Source organism: Equus caballus, chromosome 7, assembly GCF_041296265.1.
Source record: "Equus caballus isolate H_3958 breed thoroughbred chromosome 7, TB-T2T, whole genome shotgun sequence".
In the NCBI taxonomy this organism is placed as follows: domain Eukaryota; kingdom Metazoa; phylum Chordata; class Mammalia; order Perissodactyla; family Equidae; genus Equus; species Equus caballus.
In genome coordinates this window covers 51904667-51919598 of record NC_091690.1, presented here as the reverse complement: position 1 = coordinate 51919598, position 14932 = coordinate 51904667, and the positions used below count along the sequence as shown (strand labels likewise).

Genomic DNA, 14932 nt, shown 5'->3' with positions numbered 1-14932 from the left:
CGGAGCAGCCAGGCGACAGGCCTGGGAGTCTGGCTCGGACACTGGGAGGAGGCACAATGTGGGTGGGAAACCGACCTCGCAAGGTTGCACTGAGGGGAGGACAAAGGTGTGTTCTGGGCCTGTCACGGCGGGGGGACCAGTCAGGCAGGAAGGCTGTCATTGTTGTGATTTTATTCTATTTTTACTTTTTACGAGGGGTCTGACACCACACTCAGAGAGGAACTGGCTGAGTCTCCCAGAGTCAAATTTTAGGGGGCCCTGTCTTTGGCGGTCCTCTCTTCTAAACTGGAGAGCTGACCTTGACTCCACTCTTTTTGTCATTTCCACACTCAATTCCTCAGGAATTATGTCGCGCTACCTCCAAAATCGATCCAGAAGCCCCACCATCTGAGTCCCCATCATCGCTCCCCTGGGTCAGTGCAGTCATCTTCACCTTGTTCTAGCTTCTACCTTCACCCCACACAGAGATCTGTCAACATCTGAGCCAGGTCAAGTCCCTCCTCTGCCTAGAACCCTCTATGGCTCCCATCTCACACAGAGCAGAAGGAAAGTTCTCCCCTGAGCCCACAAGGCCCTGCCTCATTTGCTCCATCATTGTTCTGCCTTTGTTTCCTCCCATTCTCCCCCTTCATCGCTGCTCCAGCTGCAGCGGGATCCATGCTTTTCATAGAACACACAGGCACATTCCAGCCCCAGGGCCTTTGCACCTGCTGTTCCGGCAGCCTGAAATGCTCTTCCTTCCGCTGTTTCCAGGACAATGACATCTCAGCTCACATCATCTGTCACTCTGACCACCATCGCATCATTTTATTGTCACTGGAATTACTCCCATTTTATCTTCACTCCATTATTGCCTGTGTCCCCACCAGAAAATGGGTTCCACAAGGGCAGCGATTTGTGTCTGTTGCGATAACCGCCGTGGGGTTTAAAGTCAATAAAATACATTTCCCTGCGTCTCTTCTGCCTCCTTTCTACTGCCTTTCCTACAAATCCCTTTATTTAAAAAGAAAAAGTCTGCAAAACAGTTTCTTAGGAAGGCAGTGGCGGGCCAGAGGGCGTCAGTCTGCGGGCGGTGCGGGTACCAGGGTCTGGGCTGTGGTGAGCGTGCCGGGACCGCCGGTGGAGCCGCTGGTGTCCAGCCCGTCCCGCTGGGGCGACGAGCGCTCGGAGCGGCTGGAGCTGCGGTCCAGGCCCGAGGGCAGCCAGTGGTGCCGGCCGCCCGAAGCCTCAGCCACACTCTCGGACGGCGGGGAAGCGCCCGCGCCCCGGCCGCAGCGCCGGCGGCCGCAGCAGACGAGGCGCAGGAGCGCGTGGCGCAGGTCGTGGCTGGTGAGGGTGTAGATGATGGGGTTCAGAAGCGAGTTGGCCATGGCGAGACCCAGGAAGGGGTCAGCATGCAGGAGCACGGGGCAGGCGCGCGCCGGGCACGCCACGTCCAGCAAGAGGAGCAAGAAGAGGGGACCCCAACATAGCACAAAGGCCAGGAGCACTACACTGAGTGTGCGCAACAGGGCCAGCGAGCGCGGCGTGCGGCGCGCCCGGCTCAGGGGGCCAGGCCGGGGGCGCGCCTGCTGGCGCCGCGCGTTGGCGCGCACCTGGCAGTAGATGCGCGCGTAGAGCGCACAGATGGTGGCCAGGATGCCGACGAAGACAAGCACGCAGAAGAGCAAGTAGGCCTTGGCGTAGAGCGGCAGGACCGTGGAGCAGGAGTCCAGGCGGCCCAGACAATTCCAGCCCAACGCGGGCAATAGCCCCAGGAGCAGCGACACGCCCCAGGAGGCGACCGCCAGCGCCAGCATGCGCCTCCGACGGGCAGCGGGCGCGGGTCCCCGGCGAGCCATGGTGAGGAGGCGCTCCAGCGCGATGGCCAGGAGGCTCAGCACGGACGCGGCGAGCGTCACGAAGACTCCGCCCTCACGCGCGAACCAGAGCGCAGGCGACAGCTTCAGCGTGAGCGGCCCCGACAGCAGGATGTTGGCGGCATAGGCGGCGCCTGCCAGCAGGTCGGACAGCGTGAGGCTGCCCAGGAGCAGGAACATGGGCGCGTGGAAACGCGGGTGGCGTCCGAGCACGACCAACACGGCCAAGTTCTCGAGCACGATGAGCGCGCACACGGCCAGGCACACGGCGGCGTCGGCGCGCAGCCCCGCGCCGGGCTGGTAGCGCGCACCGTGGAGCTTGCCGGTGTAGTTGTAATGCAGGACGATGACCTCGCTCACAGGCGCCGGACGCAGCAGCCCTGGCTCCATGGGCCGCCCGCCCCAAGTCTGCGGAGAGGTCGGGTGCAGTGTCAGACCGGGAGCGCAGCGACCCCGCGGCCTGCGGAGGCGGGCACGGGCGGGGCCTCGCAGCCCTGGGAAACGGGCCCCAACCCCCTACCCACCACCCCAGACACGCACATTGCGGCCCAGAGGGAATTCGGGATGGAAGGGGGGTGTCCATGGAGATGGGCCGACACAGACACACAAATAACATCCCGAGGGGACAGGGTGACACCAGTCCCACAGGAAAGGAGCACTAAGAATTCACACTCAAGTAGAAGTACCCAGAGGCACAGGAATGCACACAAATCCAGCCACATGCAGGAAGGGACTCACAAATACAATGACACACTGACAAGAACACGTGGCCACATAGTCACAAACTAGGGCAAAAATACGCAGTCGGGGCCCAAACACGGAAATACATTCACACATGGATAGAGCGACACAGCAGAGACATACAAATGGAGCCACAGGCGGACGGGGTCTCACACCCAGTGACAAAGGCCACAATCTCACCACCTCCACCCACAGCCAGCCTGGAGCCCAGAGCCCCACAATTTCCACGCCTCGCTGCACACACTGCTTTTCCTGCCCCAACGCCTTCAGCCGCCGCAAAACGCCGCGAGAAAGCTGAGCCGGGCCACCCATTTTGCAGAGCAGGGCCCAAGGGCAGCAGGCAGGATCCACATGGCACAGACAGGCCCTGGCAGAGGGGCACACATGTCATCAGGGTATAATGATACTGCCCAGCTGTGACTGCGGCCTTCAGTGCCCTTAGGCCCATTTCGCAGAGAAGGCAACGGAGCCTCAGAAGAAGCATCTCCCAAAGAAGCAGGCACAGAGGTTGTCACGCTCCCACACAAACAGCTGCGCAGACTCGGTTACGCAATGGCGAGAGACCGACTTAACAGATGAGAAAACCGACGCCCAGGGAGGGGAAGGGACGCATTAGGAGAGGGCAGGAACCAAGGCACCGCAGACGGCCTCAGAGGCACACAGGGCGCCAGGCGCACAGACAGATCCACAGGGAGGTGTGGACTCGGCCACGCTGGGGAGGGAGGCATCAAATACACGCAGACACGGGTTACACTCGCTCTGATGGCGACACCGGGCAGAGAGAGGCGCAGAGCCTCTGCCCCACCTGCGTCGCCTCCGCCTGCCTGGAGGCAGGACTGAGGTAGCGAAACTCGCAGCGGCGTGGCCGGGAGAGGGCGAGGCAGGGGGATTCCAGGCACCCCCACCCCTATCGCGGGCTCGGTATCCAGCCCAGGAGTCAGCGGCTTTCTCTTCCCTAGAGGCCTCTAGGAAAGGCCCGGGAAACCCAAGCTAGGGCGCCGGTGTGGTGGCCAGGACAATCCCCTCCGGGCCAGGCCGAGTCCCGCGCCCCCAGGGACCCAGAGCCGTACACTCACCCCTGCGTCCTGGTCTTGCGCCCTCGGCAGTCGCGCTGCCTCGAGCCGAGTGAGCAGATGCCGCTGGGGGGGGCGGGGCTGGAGCTGGCAGGCGAGGGGGCGGGCCCGCACGGCGCCCCGCGGGCGGTCGCAAGCAGTTGCCCCCTCCCCTCGGCGCCCGGGCACCCGGCCCGCGGCTGCCAGCCTGTGCCACCCGCCGCGGCACCGGAGCGCGCCCCGGCGGCGACTGGCACCGGAGAGCCCTCGGCTCCCCCCTCCGGGCCTGGGCTGCCCTTCCAGGGCCGCTCCGTCGCGGCGGAGGAAGACCGGAGACGCGGGGACAGGGGGATTCTCAGCAGGGGCGGCCGCGGCCTGCGCCTCTTCCCCCTCAGCAGAGGGGTCCTGTCTGGCCTCCGGTTCCTGGGCGCCGGTCCCTCCCCATTTTGCGCCTACCTTCTAACCTACCCTCCTAGGCTGCACCCCAAGGACGCCCCGTCGGGGGAGGGACCCCGGCAGCACCGACTAGGAGGCGTCTGCAGCAGGGGCGGCCGCAGCCTCCGTCCCCTCCCCCACGGCAGATAGGTCCCGGCGGCTCCTGGGCGCAGGCCCCTCCCCACTCCCTCGCTCCCACCCCCGGCTTGGGGCGAGTGGGGGAAGGGCGGGCACGGGCAGGACTCTGGTGGGAACCTCGTTTTCCCCCGAGAAGGGAGCATCTGGCTCGCCTGCCTCCCGGTTCCCCTTTTCCCCCACCCCATGTCTTCCACCTCATCACTCCTACCACTGGATAAATGAGTGACTGACTCATTTATCGCGTTTTGGCGCTCTGTCCCCAAGAGACTGTCAGCCCCACGGGGGCAAGAATTTGCTCTGGCCTGGGCGCTGCCGGGCGCGCTGAGTGAATGGATGGATGAATGAATGAATGAATGAGTGTCTCTGGGTGGATCTCTCTCCTCGGGTCTCTCAGGGTCGGTCTCTGGTTCTCCCTGTTTCTCTGTGCGTCTCTCTCAGCCGCTGGCTGTCTCGCTCTGGCGGTGTCGCTCTCCCACGCCTCTCCCAGGCCTCCGCTCTCCAACGGGCCAGTCCCAGCTGGCCCGCACCCCCACCCCGCGTTCCCAGGGACTTCCTGGCCCGGCGCAGCTCCCCCACCCTCAGACCAGGGCCGCAGCCGGGGAGGGGGCTGGGCCGGGCTGCTCTTTGTCCCGGTGGCCTCAGGCTCTGCCCGCCGAGGGTGGGACGAGGGCGCCCCAGGGGCGATGAGCGGGAGGCTGGGGATGCGGGCGGATCCGGGGGCGCCCCCGGGGGAGGGGCGGCCAGGGGTTCCCAGGCCGGGTCGCGCCCCCATGAAGCCCCTTGGGGATGCTCCTGCCCGCGCTGCTGCTGCCACCAAGGATGCGCGCGACCGAGCGAAGCCAGCGGGGCCCGCGTGGGGGCGCGGGAGCCCTGACGCTTCGGGGCGGGCACCCCGCAGCCAGGCTGGGCACCCCACAGCCGCGCCGACTTAGTCCGCTGGGCTGAGCCCGGACGATTCTCCAAACGCTCGAGGGCACGCCTGGCACGCAGCCGGCACTCAGTCAATGACCCCTTTTGCGAAGGGGAAGCCGCACCCCGGAGTGGGAACCTTCTCACCTCCGGGGCGGCAATCTCACCTCCCGCGCGGGCCCCCCGCAACGGAGGCAGGCTCTTCCGGCCGCAGTCCCGGCTCAGCGTCCCCTCCTCCTACCACCTCCCCGCCCCTTTTCCATAGACTGGGACCCTGGCGACTCGGGGAGATGACAGGAGCCTCCTAGACCCCTCTGTGCTTCCATCCCTATCCGCCATTCCACACCCGGGGCAACAGTTCTTAAAACTGTTCTCAAAATTCAATTCTTTTTTTTTTTTTTTTGCCGAGGAAGATTTGCAGCCTGAGCTAAAATCTGCTGACAATCCTCCTCTTTTGTGCTTGAGAAAGATCAGCCCTGAGCTAACATCTGTGCTCATCTTCCTCTATTTTGTATGTGGGTGGCCACCACAGCACGTCCCTGCCCCCAATTCGAACCCACAAACTCCCGGCCACCAAGCAGCATGCACTGAACTTCACCACTACACCACTGGTCGGCCCTTAAAACAGTTCTTCAAACTCCCTTTCCTGCTCCGAACTCTCCCATGGCTCCCTATGTCCTCAGAGAAAACATCCAAGTCTTCACCACCGCCCACAAGGCCCTGCATGTTTCTCCTGATTTCCCCCGCTCGCCCTCTGCCTTACTCCCTTCCAGCCCCACCGGCCTCCCCCCTGTTCCTCACACACTTCAAGACCTTGGCAGTTGGAGATCAGTGTGCCTGGAACAAAATTCCCCCAGCCTTTCCCACCAGTCACCTCCTCAGAGAGGCCTTCCCTGATCTGTCCCCCATCTCCCCAATCTCACATGGCAGTTGGCACCATCTGAAATTACCTCCATTATTTATTTATTCATCTGGCCTATGGGGTGCCTCTGCCCTAGACCCCCAGATCCAAGAAGGTGGACACTCTGTCTGTCCCTCTGCCCAGTGGTTGGTAAAGGTGAAGGGCTTGGAGTCTGGAGCCAGGCTCTACTACCTTACAGTCTAAGACTCTGGGCAAGTGGTGCCCCCCTGGGGCCTCGGTGGCCTCATTGTAAAATGGAGATAATAACAGTGTCCACTCTGAGGGCTGTCGTCGGGGATGAAAGGAACAAGTGGAACAGAGCTGGGGCATACAGTTGGAGCTCAAGAAATGTTAGCTAGGGGACTATTGGTCACCACTGTATCCCCGTGGAGGGATTAGGTGGGGACTCGGCTCAGGGCCCACCAGCATCCCGAGCGGTCCCCACCCCCTGCCTCCCAGGCGAGCCGGGTCTTTTCCCAGGGGAAGGGCAGCCCTGGCCTCCACGCTCCTGCCACAGCCCGCCCGGCTGCTGCGTGCCCGGGCGCACACCGGCACGGCCAGTTCTGCTGCCAAGGCCCTCGCCCACCGGGGCCGCCCCGCCCCGTCTGCACTCACTCTCGCTGAGCCGTGCCCGGGCCTCTGAAAGGGCAAAGAGCCTCCCACTGGGGTCCCCTCAGACCCCCCTAACCCAGAGAGGCAGAGGGCTGCAGCAGGGCCTCCCCTCCCCCCAGCCCCCTCCCACCAGCCCTGAGGCACCCACATGGCTGCAGAGAGCTGCCAGCTGACGGTTGCCCAAGCCAGAGCCCAGAGTGGTCCTGGTTTGGGAGGGTCTCAAACTGGAGGCCCGGGGCCGACTTGGCTCCCAGTCGCAAGGCTTGAGGGCTTCGCGCAGAGGTTTCCCATTCAAAGATCTGTCTGACATGTACTGAAACACTGAACTCCAGTCGCTCTGTTTGTTTCTCCCAGGGGAACAGGTTAACTCTGGAACAATTACACGCTAGTTTTGAACAAATAAGTACCTATGTCATAGATACAGACAGCTGTTGGAGAAAGAAGTTATAAATGAGCCCCGTGCTGCTGGACCAGGGTTATCAGTATGACATGTTTATCTTTAATAGGTAGACACAAAAATAAACATAGATATGTGTGCATACGTGGGTTAGTACACACGTGCTTCCTAGGTCTGTCTGCTGAGGGACCAGAAGCTGAGACACCCCACGAGCAATGAGAACACTCAGCACCCAGATTTTGGTCTCTAAATACCATTTTCCAATACGAGGAACCAGGGCTCCTTGGAGAAATGGCTGGTTCTGGGGCAGAGAAAATACGAAACGAGACTGGAACGTCTTGCAGCATCAGAAAATGCTAAAAAAAAAAAAAAAGCTAAAAGGACAGAGGAGTCAGCCTAAAAGAGTTCCTGCTGGCCAGAGCTGGAACAATTTGAATACAAAATAAGTTGTAGTAGTAATGGGTTATAACCCAAAGGACAAAATAAATGTCCATGCATTTATACCTATTTAAATACATGATTGAAGCAATTTTAAAATGAGGGGAAGGGAGAAATCTTCCTGACGGAAGAATTCCAATGAATAAATGTAAGTCAATGATGAAAACAGAAGCTTGCAATTCCAATACCACTGTGATTGTTGCTGCAGCCAGAATCCACGAAAAAATTCATGAGCAAAATTTTAAGGAGAAACAAGACATTGGCACGGCTTCAAAGTTTCTCTCCCTAAGTATTTCCCTTTTTTTTTTTTAAGATTTTATTTTTTCCCCTTTTTCTCCCCAAAGCCCCACGGTACATAGTTGTATATTCTTCGTTGTGGGTCCTTCTAGTTGTGGCATGTGGGATGCTGCCTCAGCGTGGTTTGATGAGCAGTGCCATGTCTGCGCCCAGGATTCGAACCAACGAAACACTGGGCCGCCTGCAGCGGAGCACGCAAACTTAACCACTCGGCCACGGGGCCAGCCCCCCCCCAAGTATTTCCTAATCACCTTGGTGGCCTTAATCTTTGTCAAGTTCCCCATGCTCCTTCCTCTAAGGGGTGGGGCTACATCCTCATCCCCTCCTGAGGGATGGACTTGGTGCCCTCCTAAGGAACAGTGTAAGGTCCACAGAAAAACCTGCACACAATCTGCTGGCAGCTTTATTCAGCATTGTCCAAACTGGAAAGCAACCAAGATGGCCTTCAGGAGGTGGATGGATGAATAAACAGTGGTCCAGCCAGGGGCTGGCCCCGTGGCCGAGTGGTTAAGTTCGCGCGCTCCGCTGCAGGCGGCCCAGTGTTTCGTCGGTTCGAATCCTGGGCGCGGACATGGCACTGCTCGTCAGACCACGCTGAGGCAGCGTCCCACATGCCACAACTAGAGGAACCCACAACGAAGAATACACAACTATGTACCGGGGGGCTTTGGGGAGAAAAAGGAAAAAATAAAATCTTGAAAAAAAAAAAAAACCAAAAAAAAACAGTGGTCCAGCCAGACAATGGAATATTAGCGCTAAACAGAGATGAGCTCTTGAGCCCTGAAAAGACGTGGAGGAACCTTAAATGCTTATTACTAAGTGGAAGAAGCCAGTCTGAAAAGGCTCCATACTGGCTGATGCCAACTCTGTGACATTCTGGAAAAGGCAGAACTATGGAGACGGTAAAAAGATCAGGGGTTGGCCGTGGTTAATGGAGTGGGGAGGGATGAATAGGGGGAAAAGAGAGGATTATTAGGGCAGTGAAACAATTCTAGTTTCTAGAATATTCTAGTATACTATAATGGTGGATACCTGTTATTAAACGTTGGTCAAAGTTAATAGAATGTACAACAACAAGGATGAACTGTGACGTCAACCTCAGACTTTCATCAGTTGCACCAATGTACCACGTGGGGTGGGGCATCCACAGTAGGAGAGGCTGCCGGGGGCGGGGGGGGTGTATCACGGGATCTCTCCATACTTTCTGCTCAGTTTTGCTGGGAACCAAAACTGTCCATACACAAGTTACTAAGATAATCCCACACAGTGGTGTGTGCTGTAAACAAATGAACCCCCACCGTGTAGTAGGAGAACGACTGGGGGCTCGTTCAGATCCGGGGCACCAGGAAATGTGTCCTTGAGGAGGCGAGGGGAGCTGGGCTCAGAATAACAAGAAGGCAGAGAGAAGGGTGTTCCTGGCAGAGGAATCAGCGTGAGCAAAGGCCTAGCCTACTTTATTTCATTTTATTTTTTAAATTGAGGTGAGCGGCCGGCCTGGTGGCCTAGTGGTTGGGTTCACGTGCTCTGCTTCAGCGGCCTGGGGTTTGTGAGTTCAGATCCCCGGTGACTTACCATTCGTCAAGCCATGGTGTGGCGGCATCTCATATACAAAAAAAAAAAAAAAAAATAGAAGAGGATTGGCACAGATGTTAACTCAGGGCCAATCTTCCTCACCAAAAAAAAAATAATAATAATAATAAATAAATTGAGGTGATATTCACATAATATGAAATTAATCATTTTAAAGGAACGAATCAGTAGCACTGAGTGTATTTACAATGTTGTGCAACCACCACCTCTTTCTAGTTTGAAAACAGTTTCATCACCCCAAAGGAAACCCCACATTCATTAAGCAGTTGTCCCCCGCTTTCCCCTCTCCGGCCCCTGGCAGCCACCAATCTGCCTTCAGTCTCGATGGATGTACCGACTCTGGAGGCTTCCTATCGATGGAGCTGTGCAATGTGTGACTTTGTGTCTGCCTTCTTCACTCAGCATCGTGTTTCAAGGTTCACTGTGGCTGGCATCAGGACTTCATTTCTGGGCTGGCCGGGCGGTGTAGTGGTTCAGTTCACGCACTGTGCTTCAGCTCCTGGGATCTACGGGTTCGGATCCTGGGTGTGGTGGCATCTCACATAGAAGAACTAGAAGGACTTACAACTAGAATATACAACTATGTCCTGGGGCTTTGGGGAGGAAAAAAAAGAGGAAGATTGGCAACAGATGTTAGCTCAGGGCCAATCTTCCTCACCAAAAAAAAAAAGAAAGAAAAGAAAAAGAAACTAAAATCAGCTCCATCGGGCAAGAGCTTGGCTTTAGGGGAAGAAGCAGGGGTGCGAGGTGAAATGGGGGATGGGGTGCAAGGATCAGGTCTGGTGGAACCTCAAATGCTAGGCCTCTGGGGTCTGACCACTGCCTCACTGTGTGACTCGCTTAACCTTTCTGATCTCAGTCTCCCCACTGAAAAGAGGAGTCACGAGAGTCTTTTCCTTTCTCAGTGAGCATGTGAATATGAATTCGCTCATGGGTGGAGAAGGTTCACACATCGCCTGGCCAGAGCCAACCACTCAATAAATGTCAGATATTTCTTAACAGCTTTCTTGGGAGAAATGATTCACAGATCATACAATTCATGCGTTTGTAGCTTACAGTTCTCTGGTTGCTAGTGTGTTCACAGGGTTGTGTAACAGTCCCCACAAACAATTTTAGAACATTTCATCACTCAAAAGGAAGCCCCGTACCTATTGGCGGTCACTCCCATTTCTTCCTTCCCTCCAACCCCCAGGAACCCTAATCTATTTTCTAACTCTATGGATTTGCCAATTCTGGACATTTCCTGCGAATGGAATCATACACTAGGTGGTCTTTTGTGACTGGCTTCCTTCACTCGGCACAGGACGTCCAAGGTCCATCCATGTTGGAGCCTGATCAGCATGTCACTCCTTTTTCACGGCTGACTAATATTCCATTGTATGGATATACCATGTTTTGTTTCTCCATTCATCAGTGGATGGACACTTAGGTTATTTCTACTTTTTCGGCTAGTTGGAAAAATGCCATTATAAACCTCCGTGTACCGATTTTTGGTGTGGATATACATTTTCATTTCTACTGGGTGTATACCTGGGAGTGGAATGATGGCGTCCTATGCTAATTCTATTTTTATTGTTTTGAGGCACTGCCAGGCTGTCTTCCAAATTGATTGGACTATTTTCCGTTCCCACCAGCAATGGAGAAGGCGCTCGATTTCCCCACATCCTTGCGAAGGATCTTCTGTCCTTTTTGATTTCAGCCATCCTAGTGGGACTGAAGTGGTATTGCATTGTGGTTTGGAGAGTTTTTACTTTTTGTTGCTATTTTCGTTGATCCCGCTGCCCACGCGGCCGTCCATCCTTCCTCCTGTGACTTCCTCTGCTTGCAACCCTGCGTAACTCCTTGGTGCCCTTTGCAGAAAGTTCCAGGAGCTCTGGCCATTGGCATCAGGCTTTTGCCCGCTCCCAGCGCCCCCCCTCCATGCCATATCTCCTGCTTCTGAACCTCCAAATCTGGCAACTGCTCCTCACGGTCAAAGAGAAGCGGGCTTTGGGGTCAGACAGATGTGGGTTGGAATCCTGGCTCTGATGACCTTGAGCAGATAGATTCCCCTCTATGAGCCTCAGTTTCCTTATTAGTTAAATGGGAATTATAATTATTCCCTCTCCCGCAGGGTTCAATGAGATAGTTCACGTCAACTCTTTAGTGCGATGGCTGGCAGTGAGTCGGGCCTGTATTTATCAGGATTCGCTTAGTTGGAAGTTCCAGGGAAAGTAAAAACTAAGTCAGCTAAAAAACAACTCAAACTGGCGTGAGAGAAATAAAGGGGGGAATGAATTGGCTCATGGAACTGAAAATCTAGGGGTCTACGAGTTGTGTTGACTTCAGGCATGGCTGGATCAAGAAGCTCCAATGTCACCAGGAATCTAACTCACTGGGCTCGGCTGGGCTTTCATGTCCTCAAGCTCCCCTTTGGGTGGCAGAGTTCTGCCTGGCACTATAGACCAGTCATTCCCACTCAGTAGCCACTTGGAAAGAGACAACAACTGCCCCAGGGTTTGAACAGAAGTCCCAGTACTGAATTTTGTTGGTCCAGCCAGGATCGGGTCATAAACAACCAACCACCTGGCCTGGGGGAGGGACTGCTCTGATTGGTCAGGTTGGAGAATGTGGGAGTGGTCACACCAAATTGGTCTGAGCACCTTCACCCGGGCGGTTGTTAGTCCCCAAACCTTGGTAGGTTGTGTTTAGACACCTGAATTGGGAAGGCCATGGAGCCACAGAAAGGTCAGGACTCAAATTTGGGGAGTTCAGTTTGGGGCCAGTGGAGTTTGAGATGCCTCCCGGCCATCCAGGGTGCCATTGAGTCATCAACCCTATGAGACATACATTTACTTGGCGTCTTGGTGGCTCACATTCTTTTTATTGCTTTTATGGAAATATAATTTTATTTCCCTTGGAAGGACACAGTGGAGAAGTGTAATTATGATGATATATAATTTCTCCACCTGGACTTAACTGCCTATTTTCCTTTTTCTTTAGTTGTCTTTCTTAAAAGTTCTGGCAGGGCATCTCAGTTTAACTCTCCAAATGATCAGATCTGCAGGATAATCGATAGGTAGCATTCTGTTTTCCTCTTGCGTTCTTTCTGCCTAGGAATTTGTCCTACCACCCTCCCTGGAATTCTCTTCATCTCTCTCCTGTGCTGGGACCCCTATTTCTTCAATTTCATGTCTTCTTTTTTTCTTGGTTTACCCCCTTGTTTTGATGGAGTGCATCCTGCAGTAACTTTCTGGGAACATAAGAACATGAGAGGTAAAATTTTTGAGCCCTTCCGTGTTTTGAAATGTGCTGACTTGCTCCTCACCCTTGATCAATATTTTGCCTGGAGACAGTGGTCTGGGTTGCAAATCCTTTCTGTCATAGACCCATTGTCTCTTTGCTTCCAGTGTCTTTGAATGTGCTATTTGTTCTGCCAGGAATGCACTTCCTTCCTTTCTTTTTCTGGCTCGTTCCTACTCATCCTTTAGATGCTGTGTAGACGTTTCTAGGGTAGCACAATAGCTATTGAGTGGAGAAGTACATTCAATGAAGTCATTGCCTTGACTGGTCCTGGCCATTGAAAAGGGAGTGGGCACGACATACATCACTTCTGGCTGTCAGCCACTTCTCAGTGGAGGCATCGAAAGACTCAAGGCCGCTTCTCCAGTCTCCGTCTTGTCCTGTTTTGTCACACGGTGGTGGGCGCCTCCTCAGCCTGAGTGTGTTGAGCTGAGTCCCCGCCAGACCAGCTAGGATGAGCGAACATGAGGGAGGAACAGATTTGGTTGCGTTAACCCCCTGAGATTTGGGCTTGTGTGTTACTGTAGCGAAACCTGACCTATTCTGACGAATACAGGACCCAACTCACACGTGGCTTCCTCAGAGAAGTCCTCCTGGATTGCTTCCCCTTATTGTAAGCCTGTGTTTTCCTACGCGACCTTATTAAAATCATAACTATGTAACTATTTGAGTAATGAGTTCCCCGTCAATCTCCTGCATCCCACCACAAAGACCTCAAGGAGAGACACCAGTGTTGTGTTATTCACGGCCGTAGCCCAGGATACATTTGTTGAAAGAAAGAAGACTTTTGCCTTCTTTCAGCCAAAAAGGGAACAATGAGCACAGCTCGTTTCTAGAACATTCTCTCGCACAATTCTCAGTGTAATAAAGGCATGCAAGTCCGGACAGGGTGGTTCCAAGGAAGCAACGAGGCTTGACAAGGAAAGTGATCTATCGTGAGAGAGCATCTCTCCGGCTATTTATGTTTTCTTCAAGAGGGTGTAATTTATTCTAGCCGCCGCTCAGCCCGGGAGGGAGTCCCAGCACAGGATTTATTCACTCGGGAGCCTGGGAAACGAGTGGAGAGGCCCGAAAACATTCTAGGAACGGCTGAGGGACCCGTGACAAAGCTCACGCACTGACGTCAAGAGACAGTCACCGGAAGACTGTCCCCCCGTAGTGAAATCCACGCCAGGGCGCTTTTGTGTCTGAGCCCTGAGGTTACCATATGGGTTGGTTGTTTCCAACTTTATTGACGTGTCATTGACATACAAGAAACTGCACGCACTTGCAATGTTCCAGTTGCTGTGTTTCCTCACCAGCACTTGGTAAGGTCAGTCTTTTTCTTTTCTTTCTTTCTTTTTTTTTTTAGTTATGCTTTTTGGTGAGGAAGATTGGCCTTGAGCTGACATCTGTTGCCAAGCTTCCTTTTTTTTCCTCCCCAAAGCCCCAGCGCATAGTTGTATATTCTAGTTGTAGGTCCTTCTAGTCCTTCGATGTGGGACACCACCACAGCATGGCCCAATGAGCAGTGTGTAGGTCCACACCCAGGATCCAAACCAGTAAACTCCAGGCCACTGAAGTGGAGCACGTGAACTTAACCACTATGCCACCAGGCCAGCCCCTCGCTGGTGTTTTTATTGGGTTGCTTTCTGAGTTTTAAATGCATCGCGACTATGCAGATGAGCGCTGGGGATGATGGCTGCTCTCCTACCGTATGACCTCTGTTTCTGAGCCTCTGTTTCTTCATCTGTAAAATGGGGATAATAGTTGTTCCTACTTTCTAGGTCATGCTCAGGCAGTTAAATGGCTTAAGAGAGAGAAAGCCAGTAGGGCAAGGCTCGGGCAAATGGATCTGAGAAGCCAGCTGTGGAGACTAAGACACAGCTGGGAAGAGCTAAGGAGAAGCTAGCATCTGAGGATGCTAAGTTTCATAATCATTCAGTTAGTCATTCAACAAACAGTTGTTATATATGTATCATATTCCAACATGAGAGGCCCTAGGAAGTAGGGGTGGCTGGTTTTCTCATTGTCTTTGCTGGTGCAGACACGCTGCAAGTGACAATGGATGTTCTGAAGAGAACAACGGGAGTTCAGACAGTTGTCATGCGTCTTGGTGGGGCTGTGGCTCTCACAGGGGACACCAGGATTAATAAGCAATAACACAGTCGACTGGGGATTATTACAGTTGGGGTCAGGGGAGCCTGAGGGCACATAAAGGGGCCTGGTGATGGGCAGGCTGTGACCCAAAGCAGGGGAGACATGGACAGGCTGTGTTAACTTCCCGGGGCTGCCGTGATAA

At 54.8% G+C, this 14932-nt stretch overlaps 1 protein-coding gene across 3 annotated transcripts; it reads right to left on the bottom strand.

The window, feature by feature from the left end:
- Positions 1–154: 154 nt before the first annotated feature.
- S1PR5 (sphingosine-1-phosphate receptor 5) lies at positions 155–4748 on the bottom strand. 3 transcript variants are annotated; one of them, XM_023645427.2, is made up of 2 exons: positions 4457–4748; positions 155–2267 (listed from the first exon to the last, which is right to left on the bottom strand). In XM_023645427.2, exon 2 carries the CDS (start codon positions 2247–2249, stop codon positions 1059–1061), a length of 1191 nt encoding a protein of 396 aa, XP_023501195.1. In that variant the 5' UTR covers positions 2250–2267; positions 4457–4748; the 3' UTR covers positions 155–1058. The 3 variants fall into 3 exon arrangements, with proteins under 3 accessions (XP_023501195.1, XP_023501193.1, XP_023501194.1); XM_023645425.2 differs by having other exon boundaries at positions 4434–4698; XM_023645426.2 differs by lacking the exon at positions 4457–4748 and adding an exon at positions 3677–4107.
- Positions 4749–14932: the final 10184 nt, after the last annotated feature.